Source organism: Kwoniella pini, chromosome 3 (genome assembly GCF_000512605.2).
Source record: "Kwoniella pini CBS 10737 chromosome 3, complete sequence".
Classification (NCBI taxonomy): domain Eukaryota; kingdom Fungi; phylum Basidiomycota; class Tremellomycetes; order Tremellales; family Cryptococcaceae; genus Kwoniella; species Kwoniella pini.
This window is the reverse complement of record NC_091718.1, coordinates 21,252-38,364: the sequence shown is the minus strand read 5'-3', so window position 1 is coordinate 38,364 and position 17,113 is coordinate 21,252. Positions and strand designations below refer to the sequence as shown.

Sequence of the window (17,113 nt, the reverse complement as noted above, 5' to 3'; positions counted from 1 at the left end):
GCGGTCAATCATTGGGAGGCGCATCTGCTGGACCCTCATCGAGTGCGTCGACACGGGTTCCTCCAGGCGGACAGAGCCTTGGCGCAAGGTCGAGTGGTGGATCAAATGTGAGGGAGGAGGATATTCAGATTGTGAGTCCGGCGTGCTGGTACCCACCGTTGGTGGAAGAGTAGGAAATAGCTGATCTGTCTGCTTGCTTAGTTGATTGGCCTCGGTGCTCCTCGAGATCATGCTATTCAGCTTCTACAAGCGACTGACGGTAATGTCGATGTAGCAGCCTCAATGTTGTTTGGTTAAACTAGGTGATCGCCGGCTTGACATCATCCGCCGTATTTAAGTAATATTCATCAGCAGTCTGAATGCATCAATTCCTCATGTCATTTCCTTCATATACAAATTCATTCATTTGACTTGTTATACAACTACAACTGTCTATCTCAAAGATGCTAAGGTACAACTTGTCTTTTCACGAATAATAGTGTATACAAGATAAGACTGCTAATGTAAAGATCTGGCTATTGTCCAGCTTCTTCCGTATCACCACTGACGGACGATAACACTTTATCAGCCCATTGACGACCTTTGAACCTCTCGTTAACAGGTAATCCAAGTCCATGATCTATCAAATTCTTTTCCCCAAAAGCCATTAATTTTATTAATCCATTCAATTTAGTTTCTTTACCATGACCTTGATTTTCTAAAATAGCAGAATTTAATTCTTTAGAAATTTTAATTCTATGAGAACGTTTCATAAGTGATATAATTGGTTTAAAAACAGGTTCTTGAAAAAGTTCAATAGTTTTTAAATCAGGTATTATACTACCACTTTCTATTAATTTATTTTCTTCTTTTACTGTAGTAGTTTCTGTAGTAAGTGAATCATCTGCGAAACGAGCTAAATCTGGAAAAGCTAATAATGCCATTGTTCTTTCTAATTCAATTAAAAATTCAGGATTTTGTGCACCACGAGGAGCAAGTTCATTTGTTGCAAATTGTAATGCTATATCAATTTGATCTGATCTAATTAATTCAATAAGTCTTAATAAGTGAAGATGAAATAATAATGGTGGATTGGTATCTAGTATCTATAATTATTTCCAAAAGTAAATATAAATAGCAGATTAGCTTTTTATACTTCTCAATATTTTCAATCAACCACGATGTATTTCCAAATGATAAAAAGAATGAAATAAGATAGATGGATGCCCCTCATATCAGGTCTGTGAGATCGTTGTTTCAGCATGGCCGCGCTCTTTGAGCTGGCTAAGCGTGGTGCATGATTTGTTAAATCCTTGGGGTAGTGTGAAGGTAGTAAGAAGGTGGATTGGTGAGAAGAGTGAAGTGGTAAGGGTCAAGGCAAGAAATTAAAGTGCGTTGTTTTGGCAGTGGGGAAATGAATTGCGATTGTGCCGGAGTTGTAACTCACCTCTGGGTCAAGTTCATTTACCCTTCTGACAGCTTCTTCAACTCTACCATCTTCGACGGCTTGTCTGATTTCCATTCTTTCTTGAACTTTTTCGTGATCAACATCGGCTGGTAATCCGGTTTCTCTAGCAAATTCAACTGCCGCTTCAGAATATCCTTCAATTAAGAGATAATCAAATACTAGAGAATTCAAATCACTAATTCATTATCAGCCAAAACTCTTCATTTCGAAATAGTTTGAGAGAAGATGGATGAGAGATTTGACGAGTCAGAGTCGCTAAGTATTTTATATTTCCTCAATTATTTTAGGAGAGATTCCCACTTGCATTATATTTAGTCTCATCATAAATTTGAGAAGAAGGGTATTATAAAGGTAAGGTAATAATCAGATTGAAAAACAAGGTATACTCACTGTTTCGATATATCAACTTTACCCAATTCATCTTCCCATTGTCTTGAATCGAAGCTTGGCATTACACTACTATTGTTTGAACCCATAGTAGGAGCAACAGTAGAATTGTTATTTATAGAATTGGTGGATCCGCTCGGAGTGCTCGTAAAGCGGTTTGCCCTAGTTGTCTAGGAAGACAATATCAGTGAGATTTCGATATGAAATAATCAATATCAAACTCACTGATGCCATTGTGTATCGTGTTCTTGACTACATTTCCGCCCGTTTGGGGGTGAAGAAGAAGGAGAAGGACAGAAACAGAAAGAAGAAGAAAAAATGAATATATATATATGGGATGGGATTATTGGTTCAAAGCAAGTTGGGCAAATTGCGATTTGGCTCAATGATGATGTTCGGCATTTCGGTAATATAAATTCAGATGTAATTGTGGCACCATGTTTTCACTGTACGCGTTTGACTTTACTTCTAGGTGGAGGTGGATGTAACAACAACAAAAACAACAACAACAACAACAACAACATACAGATGAATACTCCTTTTGTAGATCAATAGCATTAGGATCTATCGTGATTCGGAATAGCAGTATAGACCACAGAAGCCGTAATTGCCTCAATATGTCGGACGGTTACGATTTCTCCCCATCGTATCACGCTTCATTGGTCTCCTATTCACCAGGGACGACTTTCCTAGCGACAGTATATCAGAATAGGGTTATCATCAGATCAACCTCAACATTACAGATTGTGCGTACATGGTCTTGTAATCAGCCATCATCAATAGCATCAACTAGTAGAGATATTCAGGAACAGGTCAAGATCGATAGTGTAGAATGGTCAGAGGATGGACTATACATCCTTGCTTTCTCTTCTTCAATCAAAACAGCTTGGGTATTCGCACTTGCCACTAACGGTGATGGTGATTCCGGCGAAATAGCAAAGATAGGAGGAGAAGGAGTGGAAGGTTTAATCAAAGTTGAATGGGGAAGAAGCGGAAAGACAATATTGGCTTGGTCAGACTTCAATGTGAGCTATCTTTTGTTATGGACTCAAGGCAGGCAGCTGACTTAGAATTCCTTAGCTGAAATTATCAATCTTCGATCTTTCAAGTGGAATAACCAGGATAATACAGAATCCTAAGTCTCATCTGCAGTGTGAGTTGGTTTTTGATGTATAGAGAGGATCTTGTATCTCATAGGCATATAGGTCATACATACTCGTCAGATAATCGTTACATGGCAATTGTCGAGAAGCACCTCGGAAAAGAATTTATAGGAATCTATGATGTATTAGATAATCATCATCTTGTTAGGGTGAGTCGAGCAAATCATAAATTATCGGTATGATTGGGCTGAACAATTGCATAACAGCATTTTCAATTGTCGACGAGCGATGTCCAAGGTATGAGTTGGAGTCCAGATGGGAAATATCTAGCGGTATGGGATAGCGCTTTGTCTGTGAGTAATTCCTCCTATGATATGCCTACAAAGGTCAAAGCATGCTGAGGCAGATACCTTCAAGTACTCAATATACATCTATTCGCCCATTGGACCTTTACTGTCCCATTTCACCCATACATCACTAACATTTTCACCTGAATCTTTGAGCGAGGACCCAGGTCTAGGCATACGCACAGTCACATGGGCCCCTGGAGGACGCTGGCTGGCTATAGGAGGATGGGATGGTAAAGTGCGCATACTGGAGAGTACAGGTTGGAGGTGTATTGCCCTGCTGAACAACCCAAGCAGGATAACGGAGAAAGACGTCGTAAGTGAAATATATTATGTCGCATGCATATTACGCCGTTAGGCTAATGACTGGGCTAGACGGTATGGAAAGAACCTCAAGACTGGGTCAAAGATACAAGGGGACATGGGATCGTGCAATGTGAGTCATATATTTGTTTTTCGCTTTCGCCTGAGACGCTGACCGGGCCATCGCTGTTAGTCGATCGAATGCAATGTCCCGCCGCAATACCCAACAGTCGACCAGATCTCAGTAAAGTCAATCCCAATATGGGTATTTCGCAGATATCCTTCGATAAAGACGGGGCGTTATTCGCAGTCTGTTCAGAATCAACACCGAACGCTCTTCACATATACACGTTTTTGAAGTCTCCAACGGCCGAAGGACCTGAAATATCCCATTTGACTACTCTCCTTTTCGCCAACTTGGTCAAGACTGTCATGTGGTGTCCAGGTACAAAAGGCAGAAAGCTAGCAGTTACTGCTAAATCGCAAGCGTTGTATCTATGGGACGAAGAAGGTAATTGGGAAGAGGAGAATACGAAAGAGACCGGTCAGCTATCTGTTGGGATTGAAAAGGGTGGAGTAATGGAAGGTATATGTATACCCTCGAGTGAGTACATGAGATCCAAAAGATGCTGAGTCCTTGCTAATATGTATGATCGGATAGGGAGCAATTTTTCCGCAGTTGATTTACAATGGGCACCGGATGGATCTTCGTTGGTATTGCAAGACAAATCGCAATTCTGTCTATTGTACGATAATGATAGCGATACCAACCAGGTGACTTTGGATAGATCTGGTATGTGGACTCCTGCTGGGGAGGGTTTGTCACATGTGATGGAAGAAGAGGAATATGAAGACGGATGGAGCGGATATGGGTTGAACCTAAGACAGGGATTCAGCAGTGGTATACCCGCTTGATCGGTTTATATATCAGCGTACTCCTGTATTTACCATGGCATCGTCTCTCTTGTTGTAATTGAAGTTATGCCATATCTGTTGCTGCGGATTAGAGATCGTTTATGACGATAGAAGTGACAAATGATGAAATGAATCGTGCCTGAGACAGAATCAGCGACAAGTAAACATTATCGCATTCACTTTTTGGGAACTTTATCTCTTGCTTCCCCCGTTCATCGCCATATTCATGTTATATCATGCCGCTTAGCAGCATGACCATGATTCACATATAGCCTGTTTGACAATCTTCAAATAATCTTTCTGTACATATTTCTCATCCCCCCGCGACACACCTTACAATGCGTCTCACAGCCCCTCCTCGGTCGACCTCCTTCTTTTCACTCATTGCATTACCTGCAACTCTCGGTTTGTTAGTCATTGCTTACCTGATCGCGTTGAGCAAAAGACCCAACATACCTAAGTCAGCTCAAATAGAAGACCGTATGTCTCTGTACAATTTAGCAGATCTCACATGAGGTGGTTGAACTGACAAGAAAACTTACTAGCTCATCAATGGGGGTTTCCAAAATGGTACGGTAAATCAGCAACTCCGTATGATTATTCATCAGCAACATTGGGAAGCGATGAAAAGATCTGTGAACATCCCAAAACTGTTCTACTATTTATAGATCTGCCATATGATTCCCCTCGAATACCAAGCGCTTTAAACGTTTTATCTACTTTACAATCTTCGAATCGATTTAACGTATCTGTAATCTCAACTTTCTCACCTGATTGGAACTCGGATCTATCTATACGGCAAAATTTAGAAGTAGCAGGTTGTGAGAGTAAAGATTGGATATGGAGGATTGGGGATTATACTGAATCCTCAGATCTAGGATGTGACAAAGCTCTTTGGATAGAAGAGGAAATGAATAAACCGGGCAAAGCGAATGTAAGAGACAACTTTCAATTAACCTGGAAGTCGAACTGATGGCGGGTAGTAGGTTTCTCTACTCTCACAGCCTCACCATCTGCTACGACAGGATACAACTCACGGCTCACTCCAAACGACTAATGGAGATCAATGGGAATTAGGGCTTCTAACGGCTGTTTTGCCTGCTGTAAGTACGATTCAATTTTTGCGTTGAGTTATTCTCCAAGTATGCAGCTGATGTATATTCGATAGGCTGAGTGAGTCAACAAGGAGCATGCCAGTTTGAATGAAGGATTAATCTATGACTCTAGCCCTCACGTCTTCTATCCTTCACGACGCGTTACATCACGTAGATCAGTTTTGTATCTCCCATCCCGCTCAACAAGCCCCAAGGAATACCCAAGACTACCTTGGGGAAGGACTTGGTCTATCTACTCCCGTGAGCACCTTTCAGAACAAATAGCTTGACATGCCACAGACTGATGACCTACAAATTCTAGCATCGCGAAGATCGCCGCCTCAGATCAAACAAGGTGAAGACCCATTTTCTGATAAGAGCGCTTGGAAGAAATTCTGGTTAAAAGAAGAACGAAGGCTAGCCTCGGCCATACGGGATGCTGGTATATGTCTGGTAAGCTGCGAAATTCATGTAGCTCATCATAATCGCGGGCGACACAGTGTATACAGACTGATTTGAATGACTGAAACAGTTCGAGGGATGGCCAAGAGGACAGCTAGATGATCGCATAGTAAAGGCAATGTTATCTGGCTGTATAGTAGCAACCGTTCCACCTCAAACGCATCATGGTGAGTGGACGCGCTCTTCCCGAGCGTCAATATTTGGATAAGTAGAAGATTCAGGCTGAAGTGAAATGAACCTACAGACGCTTTCTTACCGCTATTCATTCCCCTCGCGAGACCTGCATCAGTCGCTCTGGAGCCTAAATTACCCGTTCAAGACCTCACTCATGTATTATCAACCTATAGCAACTCGCAATTGCAGCATCTCGCTCTTAAGGCATTCATAACTGCTAGAAATAGGCTGGTACCGGCATCTAGATTAAAGAGTGTTGAAAATGCTGTCACTATCTGGGAAGGGGGCGGTAGAGGATACGATTTCAAGGATGGTTTCAGGTGGGATTGCGATTCTGGGCACGGTGGTTGGTGTAACTAGCATTTGCAAGCACTGCATGTAGCATATGACAATCTCTCAACTATGAGATTAAGAAGACAAGTGATCAGAACGTAATCCTTGTGACGTCACATTTAACCGGTCAAAGATGTATTGTAGTACAAAGGAGATGTTAACCAAACCTGTTCGATTTTTTTGTACATCGTCGACATGGTGGTACAGGCGGACCGTCTCAGGTTTCATATCTTCTTCGTGCAAGACGCTCTATTGACTGTAGTCGACGTCGCAGAGATATATGGCTCCCAACAATGCCATCTATTGCTCTTACTCCACTGTCTTCCCTCCGTGTGACACAACATCATATACCAGCGTACCAAAATTTTCCCAACACTTCACTGCGTCCATACCCTCTAATCATATACCACTCAGCATTTCCGTCATCAATATCAGCTGCTTCCATCGAGAGTCACTTAAGCAAGATCGGAATAGTAGATCCAGCATGGAGATTTACAATGTATACTCAACATCATTACCATTCAACTGTGGATGAAGTTTTAGTAGTATACTCAGGCTCAGCGAAACTATGTTTTGGCGGATCACATGATAATCCAGATAGAGTAGAAGTTGACGCAACTAAAGGAGATGTGATGATTGTTCCAGCAGGAGTGGGACATGCTTTATTAGATGATAAGGGAGGTTTTGGTATAGTCGGCAGTTATCCTAAAGGAAGTAAGAATTGGGATATGTGTACGGGTAAACAAAAAGAAAGAGTCAATCAGTGGGTGAGAATCAAGCAGTTGAATTGGTTAAAAGGGGATCCAATATATGGAAACGAGGGTCCTGTAGTAGACATTGGGCTAGGCAAGGAGTAAAAGAGAATATAAAAGAGCGATCGTTAACATCCTGGAAAAGCTTACACCTTCCATACAATTCTGAATCATACGAAAATCATTGGAGAGTAATCCTTCCTTGGAATAACACTAATTGGGTACTCAAAGGGGACTCTACCTAGGGAGGAGCGAGAAGATTCAAGAGTAAAATTCGACGATCAACCGTTATTCACCCTGTCTAGAACGCTAAATCTGTCAATAATCGATAATGATCTGTCAATAATCGATAATAATCTGTCAATAATCGATAACATCCCCTCAATCTGGTCACCTAATCTCAGATGCCCGCTAGACTCCTTCTCCATTGTACCCATTTTTTACCAGTCATGTTTTAGATGCGGAATGAGCAATCGACGGATGGACTTATAAGGCCAGATTTCGTCCTCCAACCACCTCTTCATAATGCCTTCACCATCTTTCACACAGCGATGGTCGTCCAATCTTTGATCACTCTTGCTCTTGTCGCCTCTATGGGTATGGCGCTCCCACAATGGGGCAATTGGAGGGCTCCAGCCACGTCTTCGTCTTCAACCTCACTTGTTTCCAGTCTTCCAACGGCTGCATCTCTATCGACATCTGTATCGCAGGCCGGACCTGCTTCAGCCGTACTTCCAGCCTCCACAGCATCGTCAGCTTCTGTACTTCCGGCAGAGGGATCCAATAGCGCCGAAGGGGCCGAATCACATATGATCACTGTTAGCCTTCGTTCGCAATTTTGATATCAGCACTTCGAGCTAACTTTTCACTCTGACAGATCAACAACAACTGCGGTGGTGGTACACCAATGATCGCTTACGCAGCTAATCGCGCTGGACAGGCTGTGCAAGGAAGCGTGACCGTTAATGGAATGGTAGATAGCGGTATAGCTTGGATGAGCGGTACAAAGGATAATTGTGGATTTGACGGTACTGGGTGTGGATTTATGGAGTTTACCCTCGCCAATTCCATAATGAATTCGGGTGATTATTCACTCCTGACTGCGGACTTAGGAAATCATGATTTGTGAGTTACAACTATTGAGATTCCCCATATAAAATCAGCTCATAGTGGCTCAATGATTTTAATGGGTTGCTTATAGCAAGTATGCGATGGACTTCCACTTTACCGGTCAATGTTCCGATGGTCCTGGTAAATGCACGAGTGGGGATTCGTGTCCTGGAGCATATACCGGGACTGATATATGCTAAACAGAAGAAATGTCAAAAGAAGAATCGCTAAAGGTAAAAGCGGTGCTCAGATCGATCTGTCTTTGGAGAATTCCTCGAGATGGGCGGAGCTTAGAGCCAAACAACGAGCTGGACAAATTGCTGATGGCAACGTCGAGGAAGAAGGGTTCAACGACCAAGCTTTCATGGATTTGTGAGTAGCCTCTTCCAGTATTGTATTGGCATGAGCGCTGATCATACTTGCAGAACTGATCTCCAAAACGAGGACTTCATCTACTCCCTGTAAAGCTCGTCCCATGACACGGACACATGTCATACAGCAGTTCGCTCGAACTTCTGTTGAGGAGTGGACATTCCGACGCAATTACTTAGATTTTAGAACCATAGATGCATGTATTTCTTGCACCATAGCTACTTTATGGCTGCGCTGTAGTGTCTGATCTATTGTTCCGGCTGCATTTCAGGCGCACTCTCGGCGTGGACCAGATGGCGAAAGTCAGTCTCGACACTCGTTGAACAGCTGGATATATACCCACAATGCCACATACTCAGAAACAGCCAATTTATAGAAGCAGGCTATATCTGCATACACAGCATACAAGGAATTATAACTCTAGTATTTTAGAAACGCCCGAAGCAACCATCTATGATATAAGGATCTCGAAGGGTTAGACCACTTGTTTTCCGTCTATTTAGCGAGAACAACGTATGGTTGAGGTGCAGACCTGTGAAGTTCATTAGCGAAGTTCACTGCGATATTGTATTTCTTCAACCACTCACTTCTCACCATCGACCGGTAAGTTCTTGTCGTCCAAAGATTCATCACGTGCTTGTTCTTCGTCGATGGATCGTTCAAGCCAGCTACTTTGACCATACATCTCCTGTTGATCGAGCTCATCGGCCATCTCCTCGAATCGCAAAGTCTTTTCATCAATCTCGATGTTCTTCTCAGGGAATATTAGGTAGCTTGCGTAGTACATGGCTGCCGCCAAAGCCCAAGTCATCACAAAGGAGATGTAGAACAGGTTTTGAGCCCCGGGTGAGATGTGCACTTTCTTGGGAGCAATGGACCAAGCCAGAGAAGGGAGACAAGGGAGAAGAGACAGGATTGTGACGACGGCTGCACGCAAATTCACTCCTCGTGTGAACCAGTATCGAGATTCAGGAGAGCCGTCGTATACATCCTTTATGGAGATATTACCCTTCTTGACCAAGTAGTAATCTGCGAACATAATGGCAGCGACTGGCATAAAGAATTAGCATATAGACATCACTTTGTATCGCGGATCAAATGACTTACTAGGACTGAGCCAGTACCCGTAACCACTCTAATTATGTTTTAGGGTCAGCACTTGTGGTCTTCTCGGTGAGCGATCGAACATGTGCACATACCAAGAATGTCAAGAAAGCGGCAGCGTTGTTGAGCAATTTCCAAGGGACGATAGCGATACCCAAGATGGAACAAATCACTTGACCCCTTCGGATCGTCATCCATCGAGGGAACATAGCGGTGATATCAGATCCGAAAGGTAAGGAATTGGTGGCCAAGTTGACAGCAAGGTAAGAAAGCGCAATAGCAATAGAGCATAAGAATACCCCAAATCTGGCGCCGTGATTATCTGGGTACTGTTCCAACATGTAATTGAGGACATCCCAAAGGTTCCAGAAAGCAGTACCATGGATCTTTCGCGCAGCGGCGGCCACCAAGATACCGTAAAGACATGGAAGAGCGGAGGCGATGGGATAACCGATAAGAGTTGTCTTTTGGTGAAAGCCTTGATCAGCCGGGATGTTGCGGACAATTGTAACAGACTTACCCAAAGAGCACTTCCAGGCTTGTTAGCATATCTAGCCATATCTCCTTGGTTCACCGTCAAACTGGAAGCTGTACCTAATCCAGTGTTGAAAGCCCTGAGGACTAGCCAGATATGCGCTGTGGTCGAGACCGGCTTGTCCACCGCGATGTAGGAGAACGTTACTCCGTGTGATTTGACGACATACCATCCGAGGATACCGTGCATAGCAGCGAAGACGAAGATCGATTTGCCGATATAGAACCAGTGGAGATCTCGCGAGTGGACGAAAGAGATGGCAACGAAGACGATCATAAATATGAAGACTGTGTCCAATCGACCTGTCAGTGATGCGCTTTTTGTCTCTGATCGACTAATTGAGACTCACAAGAGAGCAGATCGGGACTTGAGATCGACGCTGATTTAGGTAGCGCAGGTATCTTTGCATACGAGGGGAAGATGGCTGTCAAGGCGACTGTGACACATCGTGCGCCGCTGAATAAGAGATGATCATTCAGCTATCGTGTTTCGACTCGGTGTAATTGGGTGGAGACTCACTAGTAAGAGTTGGTACCGTTCCAGATGATACACACAATCGCTCGCATGAAAATTGCCATATAAGACCCCCACATTCCGTATGAAGTACGGGCAAAGACCGGGAACTAGCATATCGATGAGTTTGACTTTCGGTGGGCACAGTTGAAAAAAATTTACTCACACCGATGTGATATCTTGCAGGTCCACGACCGTTGAGAACCTTTTGATCACCGAAAAATATCAGCATATGGTTTGGAGTGAAAGTGAGCTTATCACGACTTACGATCAGAATAGTTATGAGTATATGCGATGTAGCGATTGCAATGTATGCATCTCGAGGAGCAAGACCAACATTGATAAGAGCGGATCCTGCTGTCCAAGACCCGGCTCCGGCTGCATGAGCCACCCAGAATGCAAGGAAAGTCCATTGGTTCCACTTGCGGTCCTGTGGAGGGGAGGGAGCCAGATCTACATTGGTCCACTGAACGATGAAAGAGATCGAAAATTAACTTTACATTCATCGATGCAGGTTTTTGCTAACTTACCCTGATATTTTCCTTGTTTATGTCCTCTGCATTTTGACCTTCAGGTGGAGGTGCTTCGATAAATCGTATGAACTCCTCCTTAGATTGAGTCGCTCTCCTCAATTTCGCGAAGCTTAACATGTTTGTATTGAGTCACAGGAGGATGAATGAAGGCAAGCGAACGAATTGTCAATGGAAACGAAAAAGACAGATGCATGGCCCGAACATATATATACTCATGAAACTTCTATCTTCTTATCTCCCAACCCGGATGCTGTCCGGAAGCTTTCCGAAGGAATGACTCCGGACAGCATGATAACACTGAAATCGGAAATCGCTCTCAATTTCTTCGGGAATCGATGCATCTCACTCGAACTGTCGTTGAACATGCTCAGCGTCATGGTCTGCATATACATCTAGCTGGTATACCGTAGATAAGACCACTTGACATTCTCATTCGTGAGGTCCCAGATTTTATAGCTCAACTCACTAAGAGTTTTGTTGGAAGATACGGTACAATGAAGGATGATGTCGACAAGGAGGCCCTTGGGGACGGTAAAATGTTGTCTACGATGCCTACTCTTCGGAAAGAGATATCCATACAAGATCAAAGTAGCAGGATGCCTTTGAAGAAAATCTTGATCGTCTATTTTGGAATCGGTAAGTGTTGTACCTGGATACAGGATGATTCTCTGACTACGTCACAGGCCTAGCTCTTATAGTCTCTTTCATAGACCAGACAGCGGTGACAACTGCAGCTCCCAAGATTGGGACTGACATTAATGGTTCGGATACCATTTCCTGGCTGGGAACCTCGTATCTTGTTGCAAAGTAGGTGGTTCATTAATTTACCACGACGGGAAGGATCATCGCTGAGGTTTGTACAGCTGTGCCTTTCAACTAGTGTACGGACGTCTTTCCGACATATTCGGGCGCAAAACAATGCTTCAAGCTGCTCTATCCTTTCTCGTCATTGGTAACATTTTATGTTCATTCGCAAAGACGCCAGTGCAGCTGTACGCTTTCCGTGCGATCAGTGGAATCGGAGGTGGAGGAATAAACAATATTGCCATGGTCATCGTGAGTACTGTCGTGGAAAAGTCGGACGGAAGCTAAATATGAGTGATTAGGTCTCAGATATTGTACCTCTTGCTGAACGAGGGAAATATCAAGGTTTGATATCGGCAGCTACATCTACAGGAAATGCTATTGGACCCTTCGTCGGTGGGGGATTAGCGGGAGCCAACCAATGGAGATGGCTTTTTCGGTGGGTAATCCCTTTGCTGATAAAGTGACAAGTTGCTGACAGTCATAACACCCTGATTAGAGTCGTTGCTATATCTGGAGCAGTTACTATCACCCTGATTCATTTCATCATTCCACTGAAACCAGTGACGGGGTCAGTCCGTCGAAAACTGTTGCAAGTTGATTATGCCGGGGTGTTGCTGTCTTCGTCTTCAATCATCTTTCTATTGGTGCCGATATCCGGTGGTGGGGCATCGTTCGATTGGTCTGGTGGGGTGGTAATCGGTCTGCTGACCGCTGGGGCTATATGTGGTATTTTGTTTGTCCTTGTTGAAGGGAGATTGGCCAAACTGCCTATCTTACCTTGTGAGTGCAACCTCAGACACAGGTTCACTATGCAAATGCTAATCAAATCTCAGTGCGTCTTTTTTTGCTACGTACGCCATGTCTCATCAGTGTGCAGTCGTTCTTCATCGGTATGATATATTTCGGAGTGAGTCGGTTCTCGCTCCCAGTGTCATCGAGGCGTGCTGAATAGGTTGTAGAACCTCTTTTACGTTCCAATCTTTTTCCAATACGTAAAAGGGTATACACCGCTAGTTTCCGGAGCTTTTGTTTTAGCCTATACTATCCCACAAGCCTTCTGGGGTATAGGTGCTGGCTTCTATATTACTAAGACCAATCATTACAAGCGGATCATAGTGAGTTGAGCTTGACTAGACACGCTGTGTAGTTCGAGTCTGATTCAATTGATCAGATAGCGGGTGCAGCGATATGGACATTAGCTCTTGGCCTCCAGATACTATGGAAGCCATCGACAGGGCTCTCCAGCATACTAGGGTTCCTGGAGATCAATGCTATTGGCGTAGGGTTTAGCTTACAGACAAGTACGTTACTATGAGATTGGTTATATGCTGACCTCGTAGCTTTGGTTGCCGCTCTTGCAACTTCGCCCCCTAAAGATCGAGCTGTTGTGACAGCCTCTCGTAACTTCTTCCGGACGATGGGAGGTGCTTTTGGGCTGGCGTGTAAGTGATAAGGCATGACCGGGATCAGGAAAGGAAAATCAGCTACTGAACAAGATATTTCTACCAGCGGCTAATGCCATCTATCAAGCGATCGTTGCGACCGAGTTTTCCTCGATAACCACTTTGACCGCAAGCCAGAAAGCCAGTCTTCTCAAGTCCTCAACATCGCAGGAATACTCATTGCCGGCGGAAGGCTTGGACGATGCCAGAGCGGCGTATTGCAGAGGCCTGCAATTGGTGTTCGCTGCGTTCACTGCGTTTGGAGCTATGTCTCTTCTCCTGAGCTTCTTCATCAAAGTAAGTGTTCAGAACGCGAGGATCTCCTGTACATTTCCTGATGTGTATCTGCTTAGGAGGTCACATTTGCAAAGGACGCCCCTGCTCCGGTAAAGGCGTCATCGGGATTGGAAGAGGAATCGTCATCGACAGCGTCACCAACCGCGCACAGTGATGTCCTTGACTCGGCCACTTCTACGGCTATACAAGATATCGAAAAAGGGGAAGCTGCTACCCCAACTGTCAATATAGTTAAATCTGTGCAGACTAGTGGCGTCTAAAAAGGGAAAAGGTGACTTGAATACTTCCCAGGTACAATCGCAACCATGTACAACTGTATGCATTTTTGAGATCATGTCATATACTCCCATAGAGCATGATCAAGGTTCAACCAGTCGATGTCGAGATTGTTGACTGACATCTGGGTAGCATCATCCGTGTTTGAGAATGCTGCGTTCGACTGACTCTGCTCTGGTGCAGCGATGCCCGTTAAAAAAGGTGTGAGTCCAGTGGGCATCTCCTGTGGTGGAGATGTAGGCTTATTATCGGAGTAAGGGGCAGGTGTTGCCGTATTCTGCAAATCGATCGTTTAGCTCTTGTCATGCACATACGAATATGACTCACCGATGTAGTCAAATCGGGGTCTAAGATGGGGCCATCTGGCTTCTTCGCCTTCAGTGTGTCATACAATCTACACACTAGTCAGCAAGCATGCACGAACTTCCGATGAATTGAAAGTACTGACGATGCTAGCGGAGTAAAGTCACCCCCGACCATAGCAGCGATAACCTGTACCACTCTCCGCTGAGATTCTGCTTCAGATGCTCCGGACAATATCTCATCCGCCATGTATTCGAATGTATCATAGAAAGGGCGAGCCTGGTCGAATAATTGACTGTACACAGCGAGAGTGCCTGAGCAGGCTCGAATAGCTCTTGCCGATACTCGTGAATTGATCACAGTAGGACAGATGTATAAGCTGCAAAAAGTAACCCAAGCGCAGGTCAGTTCAACGTACAGGTGCAATCCGCTCACTCACCAATATAGCAATGTCGTCCCACATAGCAGAGTATGGCAGACACTGATAGTGGTCTGCCTTGTGGATGGGCCTTTGTGAACGGTCCTGTCGAGCTGTTCTAACATTTCAGCCACTTCATTGGAATAATGAAGAACCGACCCACCTCGCAAGCTTCAGCAGCAGCGGTCGCACAAAGTCCCAGGGTAGGATCACCCGGAGAAGCTGATAATATGGAAGGTCTCAATACAAGCAACACACACAGGAAGTATCGCCATCGAAGACGATCTTCCGCTTGCATGGGAATATCATTTGTAGGGAAGGGTGCAGGTATCTTGCGTCGCCATTCTTCGAGCTCAGTAAGAAAGCCGATCGTGAGATCCCGCGCCATTGCCGGATTTTTGAGCGCTGGCATTGCGGCATGTATCCTGGAGCGTATACGGTACATTTTGATTGACATGATAGCGGAAGTCATATTAGTGAGTGAACCTTGTATTGCTTGTGAAGACGCTGCAGCAGCGATAATCCGTGAGTCCTTTATCGAGGTGCAGATGTCAAGCGGCATTTCCACATCGATCGCATCGTCCGAAATCGAGACCGGTCGACTAGAAGCGTGGGATATCAACCTATCGAAAGTGTAAGCAGACCAAAATATCCTTTTCTTCCATTGGTCCTCTACTGAGCTGACTGCGTGGGAATTGGATCTGTATAAATCCAGCTCGACACAAAGGCGCATGGCAAGGCCGCCGTATAACCATAGGGACGGCCCCGTGGCAGACCTGAACGCGTAGAACGTGATGAGTAGGAGGACTTGGGCTGTGGTGAGATCATGGGGGCTTGTAACGGTGTTGAGATGCCTAGCTGCCCGCTGAAAATAGGATAGTGCTGAATCGAGACCTTCCATGGGATCTAGTTGAACCCCGATTGCATATATCATCCAAAGGAAGAAGCCGGCCACTTGGTCTTTATAGTGAGTCTGGGAATCGATATGGAGATAAAGGTGACGCGCAGAATGCCAGTGACGGATTTGATCCCAATCTAAGAAAGGATATCGACACTGCAAATGAAAATAGACAGTGTCAAGCAGCTTGTCCGCGATATCAACGGATGGGACCACAGGATTGGGATTCGCAGGGAATGCTGATGAGGAGCTTGGTTGCATGACTGAACTGAGATTGATGGCGTAACTGGATGTGAACGTGGGTGTATGAGTCGAACTGGTAGTGGCCATTTGTCAGCTAGAAACTGGACGCTGTGTATGTTACAAGCTAAACATACCTTTGCAGGAGTCCAGACAGAGCTGTGTGCGAGGTGTCAAGCTTGAGATTTTGCGATGGCCCTTCCACATGATCAGACTCCGTGTGCATCGGATTACTTTGCGTTTTTGCAGACTGACTTGTGGTTGGGACTGCATTGTAGTGATCACCTAGGTCGGGATGGTCCGGTTGTATTTCCGCCAACGCCTTCTCTAATTTGGCAACACGATTTTCCAGTGCGATGATATACCTAGCATGGTCTCTGTGAGCCAAAGTACTAGCGGAGAAACACTCACCTGTGGTAACCAGGACGCAAGACCGTGTCTTCGAATATACATGGCTCTGACGCCTTCGTACAGCCTGCACAATCGCTGTGGAAGGATAGTAGGTCAGCGCAAAGTTGTGTCCCACTCCCTGTACATACCTTGAGGTCTCATCCAACCTAAAGCATTTCAATTTCTTCATCTTACATCTATTACATGCATTGATACACCGAAGTCTTGTGCTATTGTTTGGTCTTGACCTTTTATTATTAGATGCCGATGGAACCGGGGACGAGGGAGTCGAACTTTGACCCATTGCGAATTTGCTTGGATGACAGTCACAGTGAGAGTGTGTAATTGAACAGCCGTCTGATATGATGAGGTGTATGCAGAAGAAGGCATTGAGAACAGACAGTTTGAAGACAAATGAAGTAAATGAGTAGTACTAGTTGAGATAACGTTGATGAGCGAGTGAAGTGTGATAACGTCGATAAGGGATTCCGTTGAGAACACGTGATCCGTGCTTCACAGTACATGCCTAGAATACGGCTTTTTATATAAAACCGCTCA

At 44.6% G+C, this 17,113-nt stretch overlaps 8 protein-coding genes across 8 annotated transcripts; 5 read left to right on the top strand and 3 right to left on the bottom strand.

The window, feature by feature from the left end:
- Positions 1–515: 515 nt before the first annotated feature.
- Positions 516–2,068, bottom strand: I206_102214 (uncharacterized protein; the record flags this gene model as incomplete). Its single annotated transcript, XM_019159274.1, has 4 exons — positions 516–1,085; positions 1,427–1,622; positions 1,838–2,004; positions 2,060–2,068. The coding sequence occupies 4 exons, from the start codon at positions 2,066–2,068 to the stop codon at positions 516–518; spliced, it is 942 nt and encodes a 313-aa protein (XP_019007568.1).
- Positions 2,069–2,451: 383 nt separating this feature from the next.
- I206_102213 (uncharacterized protein) lies at positions 2,452–4,502 on the top strand (the record flags this gene model as incomplete). Its single annotated transcript, XM_070202529.1, has 8 exons — positions 2,452–2,859; positions 2,915–2,987; positions 3,040–3,146; positions 3,204–3,290; positions 3,355–3,600; positions 3,660–3,720; positions 3,781–4,191; positions 4,249–4,502. 8 exons carry the CDS (start codon positions 2,452–2,454, stop codon positions 4,500–4,502), a joined length of 1,647 nt encoding a protein of 548 aa, XP_070058630.1.
- Positions 4,503–4,840: 338 nt separating this feature from the next.
- I206_102212 (uncharacterized protein) lies at positions 4,841–6,592 on the top strand (the record flags this gene model as incomplete). Its single annotated transcript, XM_070202528.1, has 7 exons — positions 4,841–4,982; positions 5,048–5,436; positions 5,489–5,605; positions 5,689–5,857; positions 5,919–6,049; positions 6,129–6,225; positions 6,303–6,592. 7 exons carry the CDS (start codon positions 4,841–4,843, stop codon positions 6,590–6,592), a joined length of 1,335 nt encoding a protein of 444 aa, XP_070058629.1.
- A 266-nt stretch (positions 6,593–6,858) lies between these two features.
- Positions 6,859–7,422, top strand: I206_102211 (uncharacterized protein; the record flags this gene model as incomplete). The annotated part of the gene is made up of 1 exon (XM_019159271.1): positions 6,859–7,422. One exon carries the CDS (start codon positions 6,859–6,861, stop codon positions 7,420–7,422), a length of 564 nt encoding a protein of 187 aa, XP_019007565.1.
- Positions 7,423–7,868: 446 nt separating this feature from the next.
- Positions 7,869–8,803, top strand: I206_102210 (uncharacterized protein; the record flags this gene model as incomplete). Its single annotated transcript, XM_070202527.1, has 4 exons — positions 7,869–8,135; positions 8,195–8,442; positions 8,519–8,568; positions 8,661–8,803. 4 exons carry the CDS (start codon positions 7,869–7,871, stop codon positions 8,801–8,803), a joined length of 708 nt encoding a protein of 235 aa, XP_070058628.1.
- Positions 8,804–9,294: 491 nt separating this feature from the next.
- Positions 9,295–11,601, bottom strand: I206_102209 (uncharacterized protein; the record flags this gene model as incomplete). The annotated part of the gene is made up of 10 exons (XM_019159269.1): positions 9,295–9,331; positions 9,387–9,849; positions 9,907–9,934; positions 9,999–10,367; positions 10,424–10,725; positions 10,788–10,894; positions 10,958–11,061; positions 11,118–11,156; positions 11,220–11,417; positions 11,482–11,601. The coding sequence occupies 10 exons, from the start codon at positions 11,599–11,601 to the stop codon at positions 9,295–9,297; spliced, it is 1,767 nt and encodes a 588-aa protein (XP_019007563.1).
- Positions 11,602–12,080: 479 nt separating this feature from the next.
- I206_102208 (uncharacterized protein) lies at positions 12,081–14,290 on the top strand (the record flags this gene model as incomplete). The annotated part of the gene is made up of 11 exons (XM_070202526.1): positions 12,081–12,120; positions 12,168–12,291; positions 12,348–12,540; positions 12,591–12,727; positions 12,788–13,071; positions 13,125–13,198; positions 13,251–13,406; positions 13,463–13,592; positions 13,668–13,733; positions 13,801–14,030; positions 14,087–14,290. 11 exons carry the CDS (start codon positions 12,081–12,083, stop codon positions 14,288–14,290), a joined length of 1,638 nt encoding a protein of 545 aa, XP_070058627.1.
- A 71-nt stretch (positions 14,291–14,361) lies between these two features.
- I206_102207 (uncharacterized protein) lies at positions 14,362–16,859 on the bottom strand (the record flags this gene model as incomplete). The annotated part of the gene is made up of 8 exons (XM_019159267.1): positions 14,362–14,583; positions 14,634–14,700; positions 14,755–14,988; positions 15,049–15,140; positions 15,191–16,241; positions 16,303–16,530; positions 16,577–16,651; positions 16,705–16,859. The coding sequence occupies 8 exons, from the start codon at positions 16,857–16,859 to the stop codon at positions 14,362–14,364; spliced, it is 2,124 nt and encodes a 707-aa protein (XP_019007561.1).
- Between the last annotated feature and the right edge of the window lie 254 nt (positions 16,860–17,113).